At 40.8% G+C, this 15559-nt stretch overlaps 1 protein-coding gene across 8 annotated transcripts; it reads left to right on the plus strand.

Moving 5' to 3' along the window:
- The first annotated feature begins 32 nt into the window (after positions 1-32).
- Positions 33-10441, plus strand: ANKRA2 (ankyrin repeat family A member 2). Of its 8 annotated transcripts, none has more exons than XM_046668372.1 (11): positions 33-354; positions 531-652; positions 740-950; positions 2873-3265; positions 3892-4050; positions 5612-5677; positions 7692-7789; positions 8281-8406; positions 8708-8774; positions 9250-9330; positions 9915-10441. In XM_046668372.1, the coding sequence occupies exons 3-11, from the start codon at positions 893-895 to the stop codon at positions 9968-9970; spliced, it is 1104 nt and encodes a 367-aa protein (XP_046524328.1). In that variant the 5' UTR covers positions 33-354; positions 531-652; positions 740-892; the 3' UTR covers positions 9971-10441. The 8 variants fall into 8 exon arrangements, with proteins under 8 accessions (XP_046524328.1, XP_046524335.1, XP_046524334.1 ...); XM_046668379.1 differs by having other exon boundaries at positions 740-854; XM_046668378.1 differs by having other exon boundaries at positions 531-854.
- The last annotated feature ends 5118 nt before the right edge of the window (positions 10442-15559 follow it).

Raw genomic sequence — 15559 nt, forward strand, 5'->3', positions numbered from 1 at the left:
GGCGCTGGGGAGGGGGCGTGGCCGGGCCGACAGCGGCCCAGCGCCTGTGACTCGGCGCGGCCTGCTGAGCGGCGCGGGTTGTGGAGTGCTCGCGCCGGGGACCGCGGCGCAGCGGCGGGAAGACGCCCGGAGCTCTCCGGCGGCGGGGATGCGGATCGGTTTGGGGCCCGAAAACGAAAGGAGAAATCGGAAGTGACGTCGGGTGCAAACAAGCCGGGCCGGGTGGCCTGCAGTGAGTCTGCGGCGGCAGATGGAAAGGCCCGCCTTGCCGTGGGCCGTCGAGGGTGGTCGCGAGGCCCAGCGCTCCCGCCCGGCCAGCCCCGAGCCCGGGTCCCCGGGACCCGCCCGCCGCGGGTGAGCCCGAGCTTCCGCCCGCGGTGCCTGAGCTCTGGGCGCCTCCCGAGCAGAGCCGGCCGGCCACCGCGGACTTCCCGCCTACAGCATCCCCCGCAGCGGGCTCTTGCCCTGGGACCCGGGGCGCCTGTCGGTGTGAGGCATCCTCATCCTCATGCACCTTCCTTCCCTCGCAGGACAGCCCAGGATTAGGAGGACCCGGGGGCTCCCGTCGTGAGCATCCACTGGGGACTAGCACAGTGGCGCACTTTTTCTCGTGAGGCGCTCCCCCTTCATCCCTGGGCTCCGACACACCGAGGTGATCCTGGCTCTCCTTGGCCTTACCTCTTTTTCTCTCCGCCTCCTCTTCTCGATCATCTTTTTCACCCCTCCTTCTATTCTTCAGAATTTTGGCCTCATCAGTCAACTTAGCTTCTCCTCTCTGGAGTAGTGCCACGATACGGGTTCTCTTTCCACTCCCTCCTCCCCAGAGTCCGGTGCTCTTCTCCCCTCAAACACTGGTAATTCCATCTATAAACCCTGATTTATAACATGGAAGATGTTTAGAGCTGGAAAGAGCACTAGAGATGCCCGTTTCAACCATCTTCATTTCGTAGGTGAATAGTGAGTCTCAGAAAACTTGTATGGTTTGTCTGTCCAGGGTTGCACAGCTACTTAGTGGCGATGTTGGGAATAGGAAGCCAGAGCTAATCAGCAAATTGTTGAGCGTCTGCAGGATCGTTTCAGGACAAGAAAAGAATATGAAACATTGTTAAAGTTCAGATCAGAAAACATTTATGGAACACTTGACAAGACCAAGCACTGTTAGGTGTGCAAAGATTAGTAAGAGTGGTCCCCGTTCTAGAGGAGTTTTCGGTTCATTGGGATTTGAAATGCAAATGTTCAAAAGAATGATAAACGCTAAAATAGAGATTTTTGCAGGGTGCTGAGAGCTCGGGGAGTTGCACTTAGCCCAGCTCTGGGTGGGAGTCTGGGGGATGGCTCCTCCCTCAGGAAGCACAGCTGTATCTTGCAGGACCCTTTTAAAGACCTCTGCATTGCAGCTGTCTCCACCGGAAGCACAGCTCACTTCCTGTTCTGCTTGCATTCTTTCCTTTTGCTAAAGTGTGTTGACTTTGTTACCTGTTGCTTTCTTTATTATTATTATTATTACTATTTGTTATTTCTTCAGCTCTTTCTCCCTTGAAAGTTTTGGATTAGTTTAGTGCTGCTTCTTATTTTAATAGACAGGGTGATGAAGTCAGAAGAGCTGGATAGGTCCCCGTAACTCATGGGCTCCCTTTTTCTCTTCACTACAGTGGACAGGATTGCCTGCCACGACTACTCAGAGGATTGTTACAAGGATCAATCTTGGAAAATGTTTTAAAACTGTAAACAATGGTTATCTGTAAATGTGTGGTTTACCAACCTTCACTGTGATTGTTTGCATTTTTCTCTTTTAATTCTGATTAATTCCAATTTTAAAACACCCTGCACCCTCTCACAATTTGTAAGAGGAAGTAAACCCTAACATGAAAAAATTAACTGGATGTTAGTTTTCTTCCTGTCTCAGTGACTATATATCTAGGACAATTATATATCTTAGAGGTCTTCAGTTTTGTAGAAGCAATTTTAGGTACAATAATGGAATTTCTCTTGAAATTCAGTGCAGGTCTACAGGAAAGTGTCAGCAATGACTTTACTGAAAACTCATTTTAAAACAATAGTAAATTATTGAATAACAGGTGTGCTTATCATCTGTGCAAGAGTTAGCATTGATTGAGTTCATGTCTTGACGATCTACATTTGAAGAATAATCAGTAATTCTTATTTCATAATACTTATTATAAAGATCAAGATCCAAAAATTATACTTTGATCCTAATGTCCTCAAGATGCTAAAGAAGCCAATCTATAATCTCTACACGTTAATTTTCATCAAAACCTGCATTAAGTTGCTAACACTTGATCTGAACAAAAACTGAGAAATAAATAAATCTTCAGTTCATCATAATCAAGGTTTCATAAAGCTCTTCACTCGCCAGGAATCATGGGTATTGTAGGTGCTAAGAGACTAGAATACAGTGTGACTTCTATATTTTCTTAAATTCAAACTGAGAGCCATTATAAACATAGCATGTTAGAAAATGAACCTCAGGTAAGAGGTTAAAGTTTTTACTTGAAAGTTTACTTTCATAGCCTGACCTTTTATCCATCTGGCAATATTTGGGAATAGGAAAGGGTAACTAAAATTTGTTGGACCCTAGTGATGGAGGTGAGAATGTTGTTGGATTTCATTTGGTCTTCAAGAGGATCCTGTGAGATTAATGGTGGAATCCCCATGTTTTGAGTGACACTGTGGGTTCGAGAGGTTATGGTGACACTTGAACTCGTGCCCAGGTTCCTCCACCTCTGAACGTCGTATGCTTTCTATTATGTATAGGTGCTTATTAGAGCACTGTTTGCATACTTGATTGAAAATGATTATTTTGTGTACTTTCACCTAAGTTGGTATAATATTTTTAATTTTTTCCTTTCAGGTTTTTTAACATCCAAATTCCAAGAATATACTGGATACCGGTCTTATAAAACTAAGAGGAAATCATCAAGAAATGTTTTAATTATTGAAACTACGGTTGAAATCATGGCTACATCAGCAAATCTGGATGTTGGAGCCCGGCTGATAGTGGAGGAATGTCCCGCCAGTTACAATCTAACTGGCGTGCCAGACGTCAAAAGAGAACAGCCGCTGGATGCAAGTGCAGAAGAAGGATCCGCGCAGGGTGTTGCCATGGGAATGAAGTTTATATTGCCTAACCGATTCGATATGAACGTGTGTTCTCGATTCGTGAAGTCCTTAAACGAGGAGGATAGTAAAAATATTCAAGATCAGGTTAACTCTGACCTAGAGGTGGCATCTGTCCTCTTTAAAGGTTGAAAGTTATGGTATAAATATCTGCCTTTGTTTGGTTTTTGTTTATTTGGGGTTCCCCCCCCCTTTTTGATCATGGGATTTTGAGTTTGGGAAAGAGTTTGGAAGTCATCTTTTAATATGATTTTTCTGGAATCTCACAGAAACCAAAATTAAATAATTTCATGTTATGTATAATGTCCATAAGAGCATGTTGATTTTTTTTTAATTTCTTGCTTAACCTTTGTTTGTTTACAAATTCCCTAGTAAAGTTCCTTATCCTACCTTTTAAAATCATAGGAGGAAAAAATTATTTGTGCCTTGTAGGAACGCATCAGCTTGACATTCCCTATTCCATGAATATTTGGTTAGCATTAGCTTCCTATTGTTTAATGCAGTGAAATCTGTCAACATATTGTAGATTTACTTTTATAACAATCTATTGAATAAAACCACTAATCGCAGAATAAAACTGCTCAAGATTAATAGATTTTTTCTGGAACTTTCACTATGATAGTACAGACTTGAGAAACAGTTGAGGATATTATACCTCAAGTATTTCTTTTTTAATGTAAACATTGATATAGAACTTTGAAATGCTTTGTCATTAAAATATTGTTTTAATATGTTTACATTTATTTTCCTCAGCTGAGTGCAATATCCACACGTCTCCTTCTCCGGGAATCCAAGTGAGGCACGTCTACACTCCCTCCACAACCAAGCACTTCTCCCCCATCAAACAGTCGACTACTTTAACCAACAAACACAGAGGAAACGAGGTCTCCACCACGCCTCTGTTAGCAAATTGTGAGTATTTCCCACTGATGTATTAAAAAATTCTTGATACCAGTATAATGGTTTCAAGAGTTTGGCTCTGAAACATTATTTTCATTAACTGCATATTCTATTTTGGAAAACTTAAGTGATACCCTGGTAGTTTTAGTAATTTAAAACATTTTCACATGTTACTGCATGTTCACATATTTCCTGTTTTATGTTTCTCTGTTGAGAACAAATACAGGTTGAAATATTAATTCTTAAAACCTCTGCAGTTTTTGTATAAAACACAGTGAGTTATTCTGGACTTTGTGCAGAGTAAGACATTGTAAGCGTTTTTGTGTCGTGGGGTGCAAAGCTTCACACCTCATTTATAAACTAGATCACTGATAAACAAGTGATTGTGTAAAAGCTAAGTGGTTTCTACTGTAATTTTGAGTTTGAATATAGTATGAATAAGAAACTACCTTTTTTAAAACTTTGAATCCACAATTTTTTAAAAAATGTAGAATCATTCTAGAAGAAATGAAATGAAATTTTTCTGAATAAACTAGAAAATATTCTATATAGTATGGGTATGTTAATGAGAGAAAAACAGTTAGCAATATGATGTTAGGAGCTATATTTGAGAATATAATGTAAATGCATCTGTATTCTAAAGCACAGGGAAATATTTGTCTTTACTTCAAAAATACTATATCCCTCCTAATTTTGAATCACATGCTGGAGCAGTTAAGCCAGGAAGAGTCTGTGACTCTTACCCAGCTATTAACCGTTCCTATATTCCTTATATAAATTTGCCTGTGTCTTCCAGTTGCTTTCCTTTCCGTATGAAGGCCACCAAGTCATATCGCTGAAGGCAAGGAGCAAGTGATATGAATCTTTCAGATGAACTCTCATAGAACAATGCCTCTTTGCCTTTGCTTTAAAATAAAGATAGTGTCTTAAAATATTCCAACCATAAAATTTTTGAGCTGAAAAGAAACACCTAGAGATCATATGGTTCACATCCCTCGTATTACAGACAAATGTTTACTCGGTTATCCAAGGTCACACAGCTAGTTAGGCCCAACTAGGTCTGCACTCAAGAGTTTACTCTCAAGGCCAGTTTTCCATTTACTACCTCACTGCTCCTAAAGTTGGGAAAAACCCATGGAGTCTTGAAATAATGATATTTGGGGCTTCATTGGATTCAGTCAATAAAAAGACAGGTGTGTCTTTGTGTCTTTTAGACCCAGCTTCCTTATATGTTTGGATACAGTGATAGCATTTTAAAAATTAAGCGTCTAAACCATTTCTGTGATTGATAAGATCAATAACAATTTGCATTGTTGATAATTGATCATCACAGTTTGCATATTCATTGATAATAACACTTTGCAGATGTCAGAAGTACCTTAAACATGTAAGAGTCAATTTTCAGATACAGAATGGCTACTTGTAAAGTTAGGGTATATTTGAAGTCGTATTTTTTTAAACGATAAAATGATAGTTTTTGTTTTGGAAGAAGAAAGTAGCGCACAAACATGAACGATGAGGTGATGGCGGTGTGCCCTACAGAAACACATGAGGCTTTATGGTGTTGTTTCAGCTTTATCTGTTCACCAGTTGGCTGCTCAGGGAGAGATGCTCTACCTGGCTACCCGTATTGAGCAAGGTAACAGCCTATTTAAAACAAACTTAATAGGATTTCTTAGATTTGTTATTATTTTAACACAGGAAAGTATAAAGACAAAAAAAATAGTTGCATAATCTCACCAAGAAGACAACCCAATAGATAGTTTAAAAAAAAAAAGAACTGTAGATTATAAAAATTATAGTTTCCCTTACCACCCTAGCCTTTTCCCCAAAAGCAAGAATTATAAGTTTCTTATTTTTAGAAAACTTTTCTAGAAGACGTTTCTGTTTCTATTTGGGGTTATGCGTGAGAATACGTATGTGCTTTTTGTTATTTACATAAGAGGGAGAATATACGCCCTGCATTGCACTTTACTTTTTTCACTTAATATTTTGGAAATTTTCCCATATAAGCACATAAAGATTGATTTCATTCTTTTTAATAAGTCCATGATTTTGCAGTGTATTGCATACATATATATACTATGTTTTTATTTTTTAACTAGTCTCCCTGGAGCTGGTTGATTCTAGTTTGTTGCTCTTAAGTAACAATATCATCGGCATTCTTTTTAAGTATATCCATAGGGTAATTCCTACAAGTACATTTGCTCGTCAAAAGGTATATGAATTTTTACTTATATATATATATATTGCCAGGTGTTTGTCCTGTCCTCACACCAGAGTTAGGGTTCCTGTTCCCCCACCCTCCCTGACAGAGGATGTCATGAGACTTTAATGTCTGCTAATCTCATGGGGGAAAAATGGTATCTCATACTGGTTTTGTTTACAGTTTTTAAATTATAGTCTACTTGGGTTTCTTTTTGTGTGAACTGCCTGTTACAGATTGATTTATGTGAACTCTTATCTAAATTAAAGAAATCCACTTTTCATTGTTTATGTTTGTCAATTTTCCCAGTTTGTCATTTTTCCTTTGACTTTATGATGTTTTCAAACAAAAGCTTAACATTTTTAAGTGGCAAATTTATTTTTCCCTTGTGACTTCTTTTTTTTTTTGGTGAGTAAGACTGGGCCTGAGCTAATATCTGTGCCAGTCTTCCTCTATTTTATATGTGGGTCACCACCACAGCATGGCCACCAACAAGTGGTGTGGGTCCACCCCAAGGAACCAAACCCAGGGGGAGCATGCTGAACTTAACCACTAGGCCATGGGGCCAGCCCTTGTGTTTTCATTTTTCAAAAAGTTAGCCAGTTGTCCCACCATTATTGATTGAATACAGGGCACATGATAAAAGAGTTTTATTTTTTTAATCATGTCATTCTTTATAGGAAAGACTTACTTCATCATTATATTTCTGTTTATTTATAAATATTTGAAGGCTTCATTCTCAATCTACTAAATAAATATAGGGAAAAAACTATGGACTTTATAACTAGTAGACTGAATCCAGGAAACAAAATAGGATTCAGGGTGGAATTGTGAATTGTGTGGTGCTGTGTTTCAGATTATTCAGTCCTCAGTCACATGATATTATGTAAGCAAACCATCAAGAATGAAAGAAATTCAATGGCAGTGGTGTTAGCTGTAGAGTAGAAGATAGCTGTAATATGATTTTGGAGTTTTTATAATAATGGGTATTTACATAATGCTAAAGGCTAGCATGTAATCTCATTCTTATTTTGATCCTCCCAACCACACGTTGAGATAAGCGCGGTATTATTCATATATTGGAGAAATTAAATGATGTGCCCAGAATCACACTGCTGCAAAGTGACAGAGCCACACTCAAACTCTGGTCTCTGGATTCTGAGTCCAGGATTCTGTGGACTGCCTTGCACCTGGCATTATGTCGCATCTGCTGGTTATACTTTCAGTAATATGCTGTTTGAACGCAGCTGTGTACATCGGGGCACATTTTCATACCCTCAGACGGCACATTGCAGCAACGCACAATAGGGCTTAAGTGAGCAGAAGTCAGCACAGAGTGACCCTCACTGAGCCACAGCATCGCCTCTGTAGAATGCCGGGATTGCTGAGGTGCTATTTGTATGTGGTTGTTAAATTAGATCACAAAAATTGCTTTTCTTTTAAATAGAAAATGTTATCAATCACACGGATGAAGAAGGGTTTACTCCTCTGATGTGGGCCGCAGCACACGGGCAGATAGCTGTGGTGGAGTTTCTGCTTCAGAATGTAAGGAAAATGCTCAGGAAACGTCTGTGTACACTTCCTTAAGTTCAGCTCAGTCTTTAGTAAAGTTGCTGTAGCTCCAGGCAGCTGGGTGTGAGGGTAGAGGATCCAAGAGACTGTGAGACGCTTTTCCTGTTCCTGCGGAGCTCGGATGGAGTGGGGCAGGCGAGACTGATCAGACGTGAGGCGGTGAGAGGCGACTTCAGGCCCAGCCCCTCTAAGCGGTGGGAGCAGCTCTGTCCGCCCTGGAGGAGAAGCTTCCCGACGAGGTGTTGACTCCAGAGTGAAGAGTAGGGAGGATGGAGAGAGGGAGGGAGGAAGGCATCCAGACACCCCGATGATGAGAGCATCCCCGAGTAGAAGTTGGCAGTATTTCTTTATTAATCCCAGAACATGACTGACCTAAGTGTGGAGCTGTAACTGTTATTGAGAGAAATAACAATATTCTTGTTTGCGTGAATTGAAAAGGCTTTTATCCCCGCTTCCCACTCCAGGGTGCCGATCCGCAGCTTTTAGGAAAAGGTCGAGAAAGTGCACTGTCCCTGGCCTGCAGTAAAGGCTACACAGATATTGTCAAAATGCTGCTTGACTGTGGAGTTGATGTCAATGAATACGATTGGGTGAGTCCGTGATGCTGATTCTAAATTACTCTCACTCTAGGATTTCTCTGGTTTGGGGAGACATCATAAATCTTATTAAACACTTAGAAGATTACTTAATTAATCAACTTTGCTAATTAAACACCTGGAAGGAAAAGTTAATGTCCTCAATTATTAGTCCTGATTTAAGTGTTCCTCACAAAATATTAGGATTACCCGGAGCTACTTTACCCGCTCGTTCTTAGTAACACTTCTCGCAGCAGCACTGCGTTATTCCATTCTTGCTCACCTTGAAGAACTGACTCCCCGTTCCTTTTTGCAGAATGGAGGGACCCCTTTGCTTTATGCTGTACATGGAAATCATGTGAAATGTGTAAAAATGCTGTTAGGTAAGCAGATAAAAGTGAAAATATTTAGAAAGTGCCATGTGAGGACTTTGTTTTATTTTTCGCAAGCTGGCCTCCCCGGGAATTCCTCAGGAGCATCAGAACTGTTGTTAAATTCAGTGGTCCCGCTGCTCCCCACCTCCGGAGCCCCTGCCCCCACAGCCGCCTGTGGGAGGCAGCTTGTCGCACAGCCCGCCTGCACCCGGGGCCCTTGTCCTGGCTGCTTGTCTTTGGGGGTCACGTGTGAATCTGCGGCTGTGCCCTCTGCCCACAGTGCGAGAGGGTGCCTGTTTGCTTGGCGTGTCTCCCCTCCAAGCCCCCACAGGGAATGCTCTGCTCTCTGTCCTCTGTCAGAACGTCCTGAAAACACCTTCCACATTTGCTGAAAATCAGTCCCGCTGTTTGCACGTGAGCCGGTAATAGACAAACATAGCCATATTTTCATTTTATTGATGTAGATTTTTCTATTTTGGTATAGAAAATGGAGCTGACCCAACAATTGAAACCGACTCCGGATATAATTCTATGGATTTAGCTGTCGCCTTGGGCTACAGAAGTGGTAAGCGTTTCAGAACTCTCGGGTTCGTTCTGGTGAAGGTCTGTAAACAGTACAAACTGGTGGTCCAAAGCATTTTCACTACGTGTAGTCGTAGAGGGCTGCCTGTTACCCCAACTGCTGACGTGGACTTTTAACTGTGGGCGAAATCAACAGATTCCGATAAAGTCTGGACATGAGTTTGTTACTATTACTCTTCACAACCCAAATAATTAGTTGCTGGAGGATAAGCGCACACGTACTTGCAAGATGCGTTTAACATTTTTGTAGCAAAGTTTCTTATAAAAAGCTTTTTTAGTTGCCTTTCTGTGTTCCTTACAACAACCTTGTGCTCTGGACTGCCCTTCAGTTTCAAAATTTAGAAACCAAGAACAAAAAATCCCGTAACTTGGGCAATCAGTGAGTCAGTGACCGATTGCGTTTTAAGCGTATTAAGTATTGCGTTGCAATCTTTCGTCCTTGGACTGTATCTTATTTAGAAATAACTTTCTTTTAGGAAGAAGTTGGGGATGTTAAGTTGAATTTGATAGTTCGTTTTAAAGTTTTGTGCTCATCATGCTGTGGTTCTGATCGCCTGCCTGTTCTAGTTCAACAGGTTATTGAGTCACATTTATTGAAGCTGCTTCAAAACATCAAGGAGTAGACGTCATCGTCAGGAAGCGTTACCTGCCCTGCGTTTACTTTGGGGCCCTTATAAATGATAGTTTTGTTTACTTATAAATTTTTACCTCAGTTGCAATATTTACTGATTTGATTTTTAGTAAGTTTTAATAAATATTCTTCTGAGTAATTCACTGGTTTATAATAAAGTTAATGTTGATGCTTTTTATATAAATGTGTTTTACTGCATATTTAAAATCATAAATTAATGTTTTGTGGCGTGTAAATTGTTACGGTACAGACACTCATCTGTCTTTGTATCAAGTGCTGTAATTTAACACGTTCAGAAATTATTCTGCCCTATTCATCTTGACTCTTGTATCAACTCCTTGACTTTATATGGGGTTTGCTATAAATCCATAGGAGAAAAGATTGTTATTGTTGAATTAAAAAATGCACAGTGTGATTGTTTACAAAATGATATAATAAATAAAGTACTTTTTCTGTTAGTGTGCATGCTAGTTTTTTTTTTTAATTTTATAAGATTACTGAGGGATTTGTTTAGGATTTTTTGTTTAACCCTCTGTCCTGCCAGAACACTCCATTAGCTCAAACAATATAATTAAAATAAATTGAATGTAAGTCAGTCAACGAAGACTTAAGATTGTCATTTCTAGAAGTATACCTAGAATATTTTTCTCTCGCAAATAAGCTTTTCAGTAGAAAAAGTCCCCCGTGAAAGAGAAGTCAGTTCTTCACTAAAAGTCAGATGCCTTCAGTCCTACTAGAGGAGCACTGAAGCTGAGTGACTACAGATCCCGCAGGGAGAGCCGGGGTTGCAGTCGACTTGACCCCTGAGCGTAGGACGTGGGTTAATCACTTCCTCTGGAAAACAGGTGCTGTATCAGTTATGAGACTTCGGTTGTAAGCCACCTGAACCTTATCTAATTAGTTGAAGCAAAAGGGAATTAATGGAAAGATCCAGAATGGAAGAGAAAGCTGAAGAAGCAGGCAATACCAAGGAATGAAACGAGGCCAGGGCCCCCAGCCAGGAACCATGGCCGGTCGTTTTGGATGCTGGTTTGGTAACGTTCAGCTTAAAACCCCTGTTTATCATTCTGCTCAGGCTTTACATTCCCAGGAGGCGGAAATCTGTTAGCATGGCATATAAATGCACTGCTATTTGGAGTTGGGGGGAGAAGAGGATGACTGGTCAGCAATCCACCACTGCCCCCTGAGCACCTGGCATGCAGGAGGCAAAGGCTGCCAAAAGGAAAACCAAGGTGAGAGAAAAACGATAGGCGTTCACCCCAAAGGTAATCTAAGTAACGTGAAAATAGTATTTCACCTACTGTCAGCTGGGCATAAACTTGTAATTGCTTTTCTAGCACTTCTGATGGATTTGCCTAAAACCGTTTACCCTTCTGTTTGGCTCCTCTTCCTGTGAATGGCACATATCCGTGAAGTGTTAGTTCCTGTTCATATCATAAGGTAACAAAATCCAGTGATCCATTTGGCCACATCACTCTGTATTGCTTACAAGTGCTTTCTGCAACCAAGAAAACTATCCTGGGATTGAATCTAAACTAGTCTGACTCTACGGGTGACGGTCAACACATCTCAGAGAATGTCTTCAAGAAAATCCCCTTTCCAATTCTATCATCTTGTAGTGTCAGGGTCCCTGATAACAAACCCTACAAAAATTCCTTAAGAAATAGAGACTAAAACAAGTTAATTAAAGCAACAAAGTTCATACTTAAGGGCCAGTTATAAAATTCCTCTTTTAAAAATCAGACACCTTGTAGGTCACGTTTATTGATTGCACACATATTTATTCGGAGCTTGTATACCTCACATCAGACACTGTGCTTCATGTGAGGAAAAAATACTGAGCAAAGGCAAACAGAGTCCTGCCGTCAAGGCCCGCACTGCCCAGTATTAGGGCTCATTCCCAGCACGGTGTGAAATAAATTGATGATAATTTTCAAAAGCTTAAAAACCATTATTCTCATGTAAACATAAAATGAACACCTGTCAATGAGTTTATTCGACTCATTAATTAGTAAGGAAACCAGTAAGATGTTAAAACTAATTCCAAGGGCTAGGTATTTTAGGCAATGTTAGTAGAAGATTGCTGAGTTAGACGCAACTCTGGTTAATGTCCAAAGAGGCCATAAACGATAACTTTGAGGCTCTCTTTTCCACCGGACAGAAATTATTTGCATCTCTAACAGAAATCTACAAGGTGACAGGCGACTTCACTAAGCCTGATTCCTTTAATTGGCAGTAAACAGTAAGTTGAACTAAGTCGTTCCCCCTAGATTAATAGTTCTCGAACTTTAGTTTACAGAATCATTTGGAAGGCTTGTTAAGCTACAGACTGCTGGGTCCCACCCCAGGCTTTCTGACTCAGTCCGTCTAGGGTGGGACCCAAGAATTTTAATTTATAACAAGTTCCTGGGTGATGCTGCTGGCCCAGGGACCTCACTTGAGCACCACCATCCTAGACTATCCTTGGATGGGCTTCTCCCTGGGATGAGGGAGGCGGTGCCTCCCTTGTTCCTTTATTTCCAGATTTCAAATAATTTTTCTGATAGTCTCCTGCCTTGGAATCATAAAGATTATTCTTGACCACAAAAATGCTGGTCTTGTTAGGTTTGGCCTGAGTATTTACACACACGAGCAATTTAACCACATAGGCCTCAAGTTTTCTCTGCAAATCTAGAGCCTTAGATTACTGAGCAACTACTTAGGCCCCAAAAAATTACCTTCTATTCAGAAACTTTCATAAGGAATCCCTGACTTTTAAAAGCCTCTATTATTTGCTCCTCTATTCCAAGGCTAGGGGCCTAAGCCCAAGAAAGTCTTTCTACCAGATTTCACATACAGTTTCACTAAATTGGGGTAAATTCCTCCCTTCTTGAGGTCGGCAAAATTTGCTAAGGTCCTTGGCTTTCCAGGAAGCAACCTTACTCAGCACTGGTCCCATTGGAGCCTGGAGGCAGGTACCAGGCCAGTTTTGGGGGAAGGGATTTGTAGACATTAGCTCCATATATAATGTCAACCCTGTGCTCCTTAACATGGACTTCTTATACCTGATTAAGAGCATCATTCTGAAATATAACCCTCTTGGTATGGCTTTGGCTGAACAACCTATTTGTTCAATTATATCTAGGTAAAAAGAAGGACAGATGCTTATTGATCTATACCAATAACTATTTTGTCATGAAAAGTAAGGAGACTCACTAAAAGTACTTGTTTCTGAATTCTGAGGACATCGGAGAGACTCAGGCACCATTTAAAATGTTCGATTTCAGTTTACTGACACATAGTCTACTAAATCAAAGGTTAGAGATAGCATAAGGGAAAAGAGAAAGGAGTTCTACATGTATCCACAAAAAATAAAACAGTCAGCATCATGGTGGAGTGAGCTGTCCCTGTAGCCTCTCCCCACTGAGGTAGGGGAGACCACAACCAAAAGGACATTCATTAGCCAACAGAAGACATCCACACAGCACAACAGGATATCTGAGAGATGCATGCAGCCATACATCTGAAGGTGGGGGTGCTAGATCCCCAGGGAGCAGTGGAAGGCGGTAAGTAGATCTCTGCCACCTCCCCAGTGGCAACAATCTGAGGCATGGGACCTCACACAGTGCCAGCATACGACTCTGAGAGGAGACAGGGGAGCAGGCAGGCTTCCATAGGAACACTTTTGCTTTCAGAGTTGCATCCCAGCCTGCAGAAACTCTCCACACTGAGGTGGCTTGGCCACTGTGTGGATGCTCCCACCAAGCCCCGTGGCCCAGACAGGCCACCAATGTGTGCAGAACAAGTGCACGTGCACACAAAAGAAAGCTCCCCCTTCCCACGCTCCTGTCTGGTGCATGAACTCAGCTAGTGGTCAGGGCAGTGGATCAGCAGCAGAGCACCTGCACCTGTGTGTGGGACCCAACAAACAGTGGCAGCCAACAAATGTAGACAAACCCTACCAGCACAACTTCCAGCAGATGAGGCAGGTTCAGGAAACACAAGAGCCCCCTCACCAGTGGTGGCAGATGGAATCTGCAACCAGACACGACCGCTATGCACCAGCAAAGTTCCACTCCACCAAACACCGTGAAGAAATACATTAACACTCCAGATCAGAAGGAAAATGACAAGACGTAAACCAATCCTGAAGACACAGAAATTCACAATCTAAATGACAGAGAATTCAAAATGGTTATCATAAAGAGACTCAAGAAGCTACAAGAAAAATCAGAAAGACAGTCCAATGAACTCAGGAATAAAATTAATGAGCAGAAAGAGTTCTTCACGAAAGAGATTGAACCTCTAAAAAAATAACCAAACAGAAATGCTGGAGATGAAGAACACAATGAGTGAGATAAAAAGCCATCTAGAATCCCCCAAAAACAGAGCTGACGTTATGGAGGACACAATTAGCAACTTAGAGGACACAAATATAGAACTGCTTCAGGTGGAGGAGGAGAGAGAACTAAGACTAAAAACAAATGAAGAAACTCTCTGAGAAATATCAGGCACAATTAGGAAATGCAACGTAAGGATTATAGGCATTCAAGAGGGAGAAGAGAAGAAGAAAGGAGCAGAGTTTGTTCAAAGAAATAACAGTTGAGAGTTTCCCAAAACTGGGGAAGGAACTGGAATTACAAGTAAATGAAGCAATTAGAACTCCTAATCACATCAGTGCAAAAAGACCTTCTCCAAGGCATATATTAGTAAAACTGGCAAAAATCAGTGACAGAGAAAGAATATTAAGGGCAGCAAGGCAGAAAAAAATATCTTACAAAGGAACCCCTATCAGGCTTTCAGTGGACTTCTCAGCAGAAACCTTACAGGCCAGGAAAAGAGTGGAATGATATAATCAAAATTCTGAAAGACAAAAACTTTTAGCCAAGAATACTCTATCCAATGAAACTACCCTTCAGATACAATGGAGAAATAAAAGCTTTCCTAGATAAACAAAAGCTGAGGGAGTTCACTGCTACAAGACCTCCCTTACAAGAGATATCAAGAGGGCCCTCATATCTGAAACAAAAAGGCAAAGGTTTACAAAGCCTTGAGCAAGGAGATAAATAGACAAAATCAGAAAATTGCACCTCTCTATCAGAACAGGTTAGCAAACACTTAATTATAACATTAAAGATAAAGGAAAGGAAAGCATCAAAAATAACTACAAACACTTTATTTTAATCACAAACTCACAACACAAAACAGAATAATTTGTGACAACAGTAATTTAGATGAGGAAGAGGAAAGAGATGGAACCTGATTAGGCTAATGGTGATAAGAAGCTATCAGAAAATGGACTAACTCATCTACGAGACCTTTCATAGTAACATCATGGTAGCCACTAAACAGAAAATCAGGACAGAGACACAAATAATAAATAAAGAGAAAACCATCATAGAAAAATCACCAAACTGAAATCGCAGTCAAAAATACACAGGAAGAGAAACAAGATAAACACAGAATAACCAGAAAACAAGAAATAAAACGGCAGTATTAAGTCTTCATATATCAATAATGACTCCAGATGTAAATGGATTGAATTCTCCAATCAAAAGACACAGAGTGGCTGGATGGAGTAAAAAACAAGACCCAAGAATAT

Source organism: Equus quagga, chromosome 7 (assembly GCF_021613505.1).
Source record: "Equus quagga isolate Etosha38 chromosome 7, UCLA_HA_Equagga_1.0, whole genome shotgun sequence".
In the NCBI taxonomy this organism is placed as follows: Eukaryota; Metazoa; Chordata; class Mammalia; order Perissodactyla; family Equidae; genus Equus; species Equus quagga.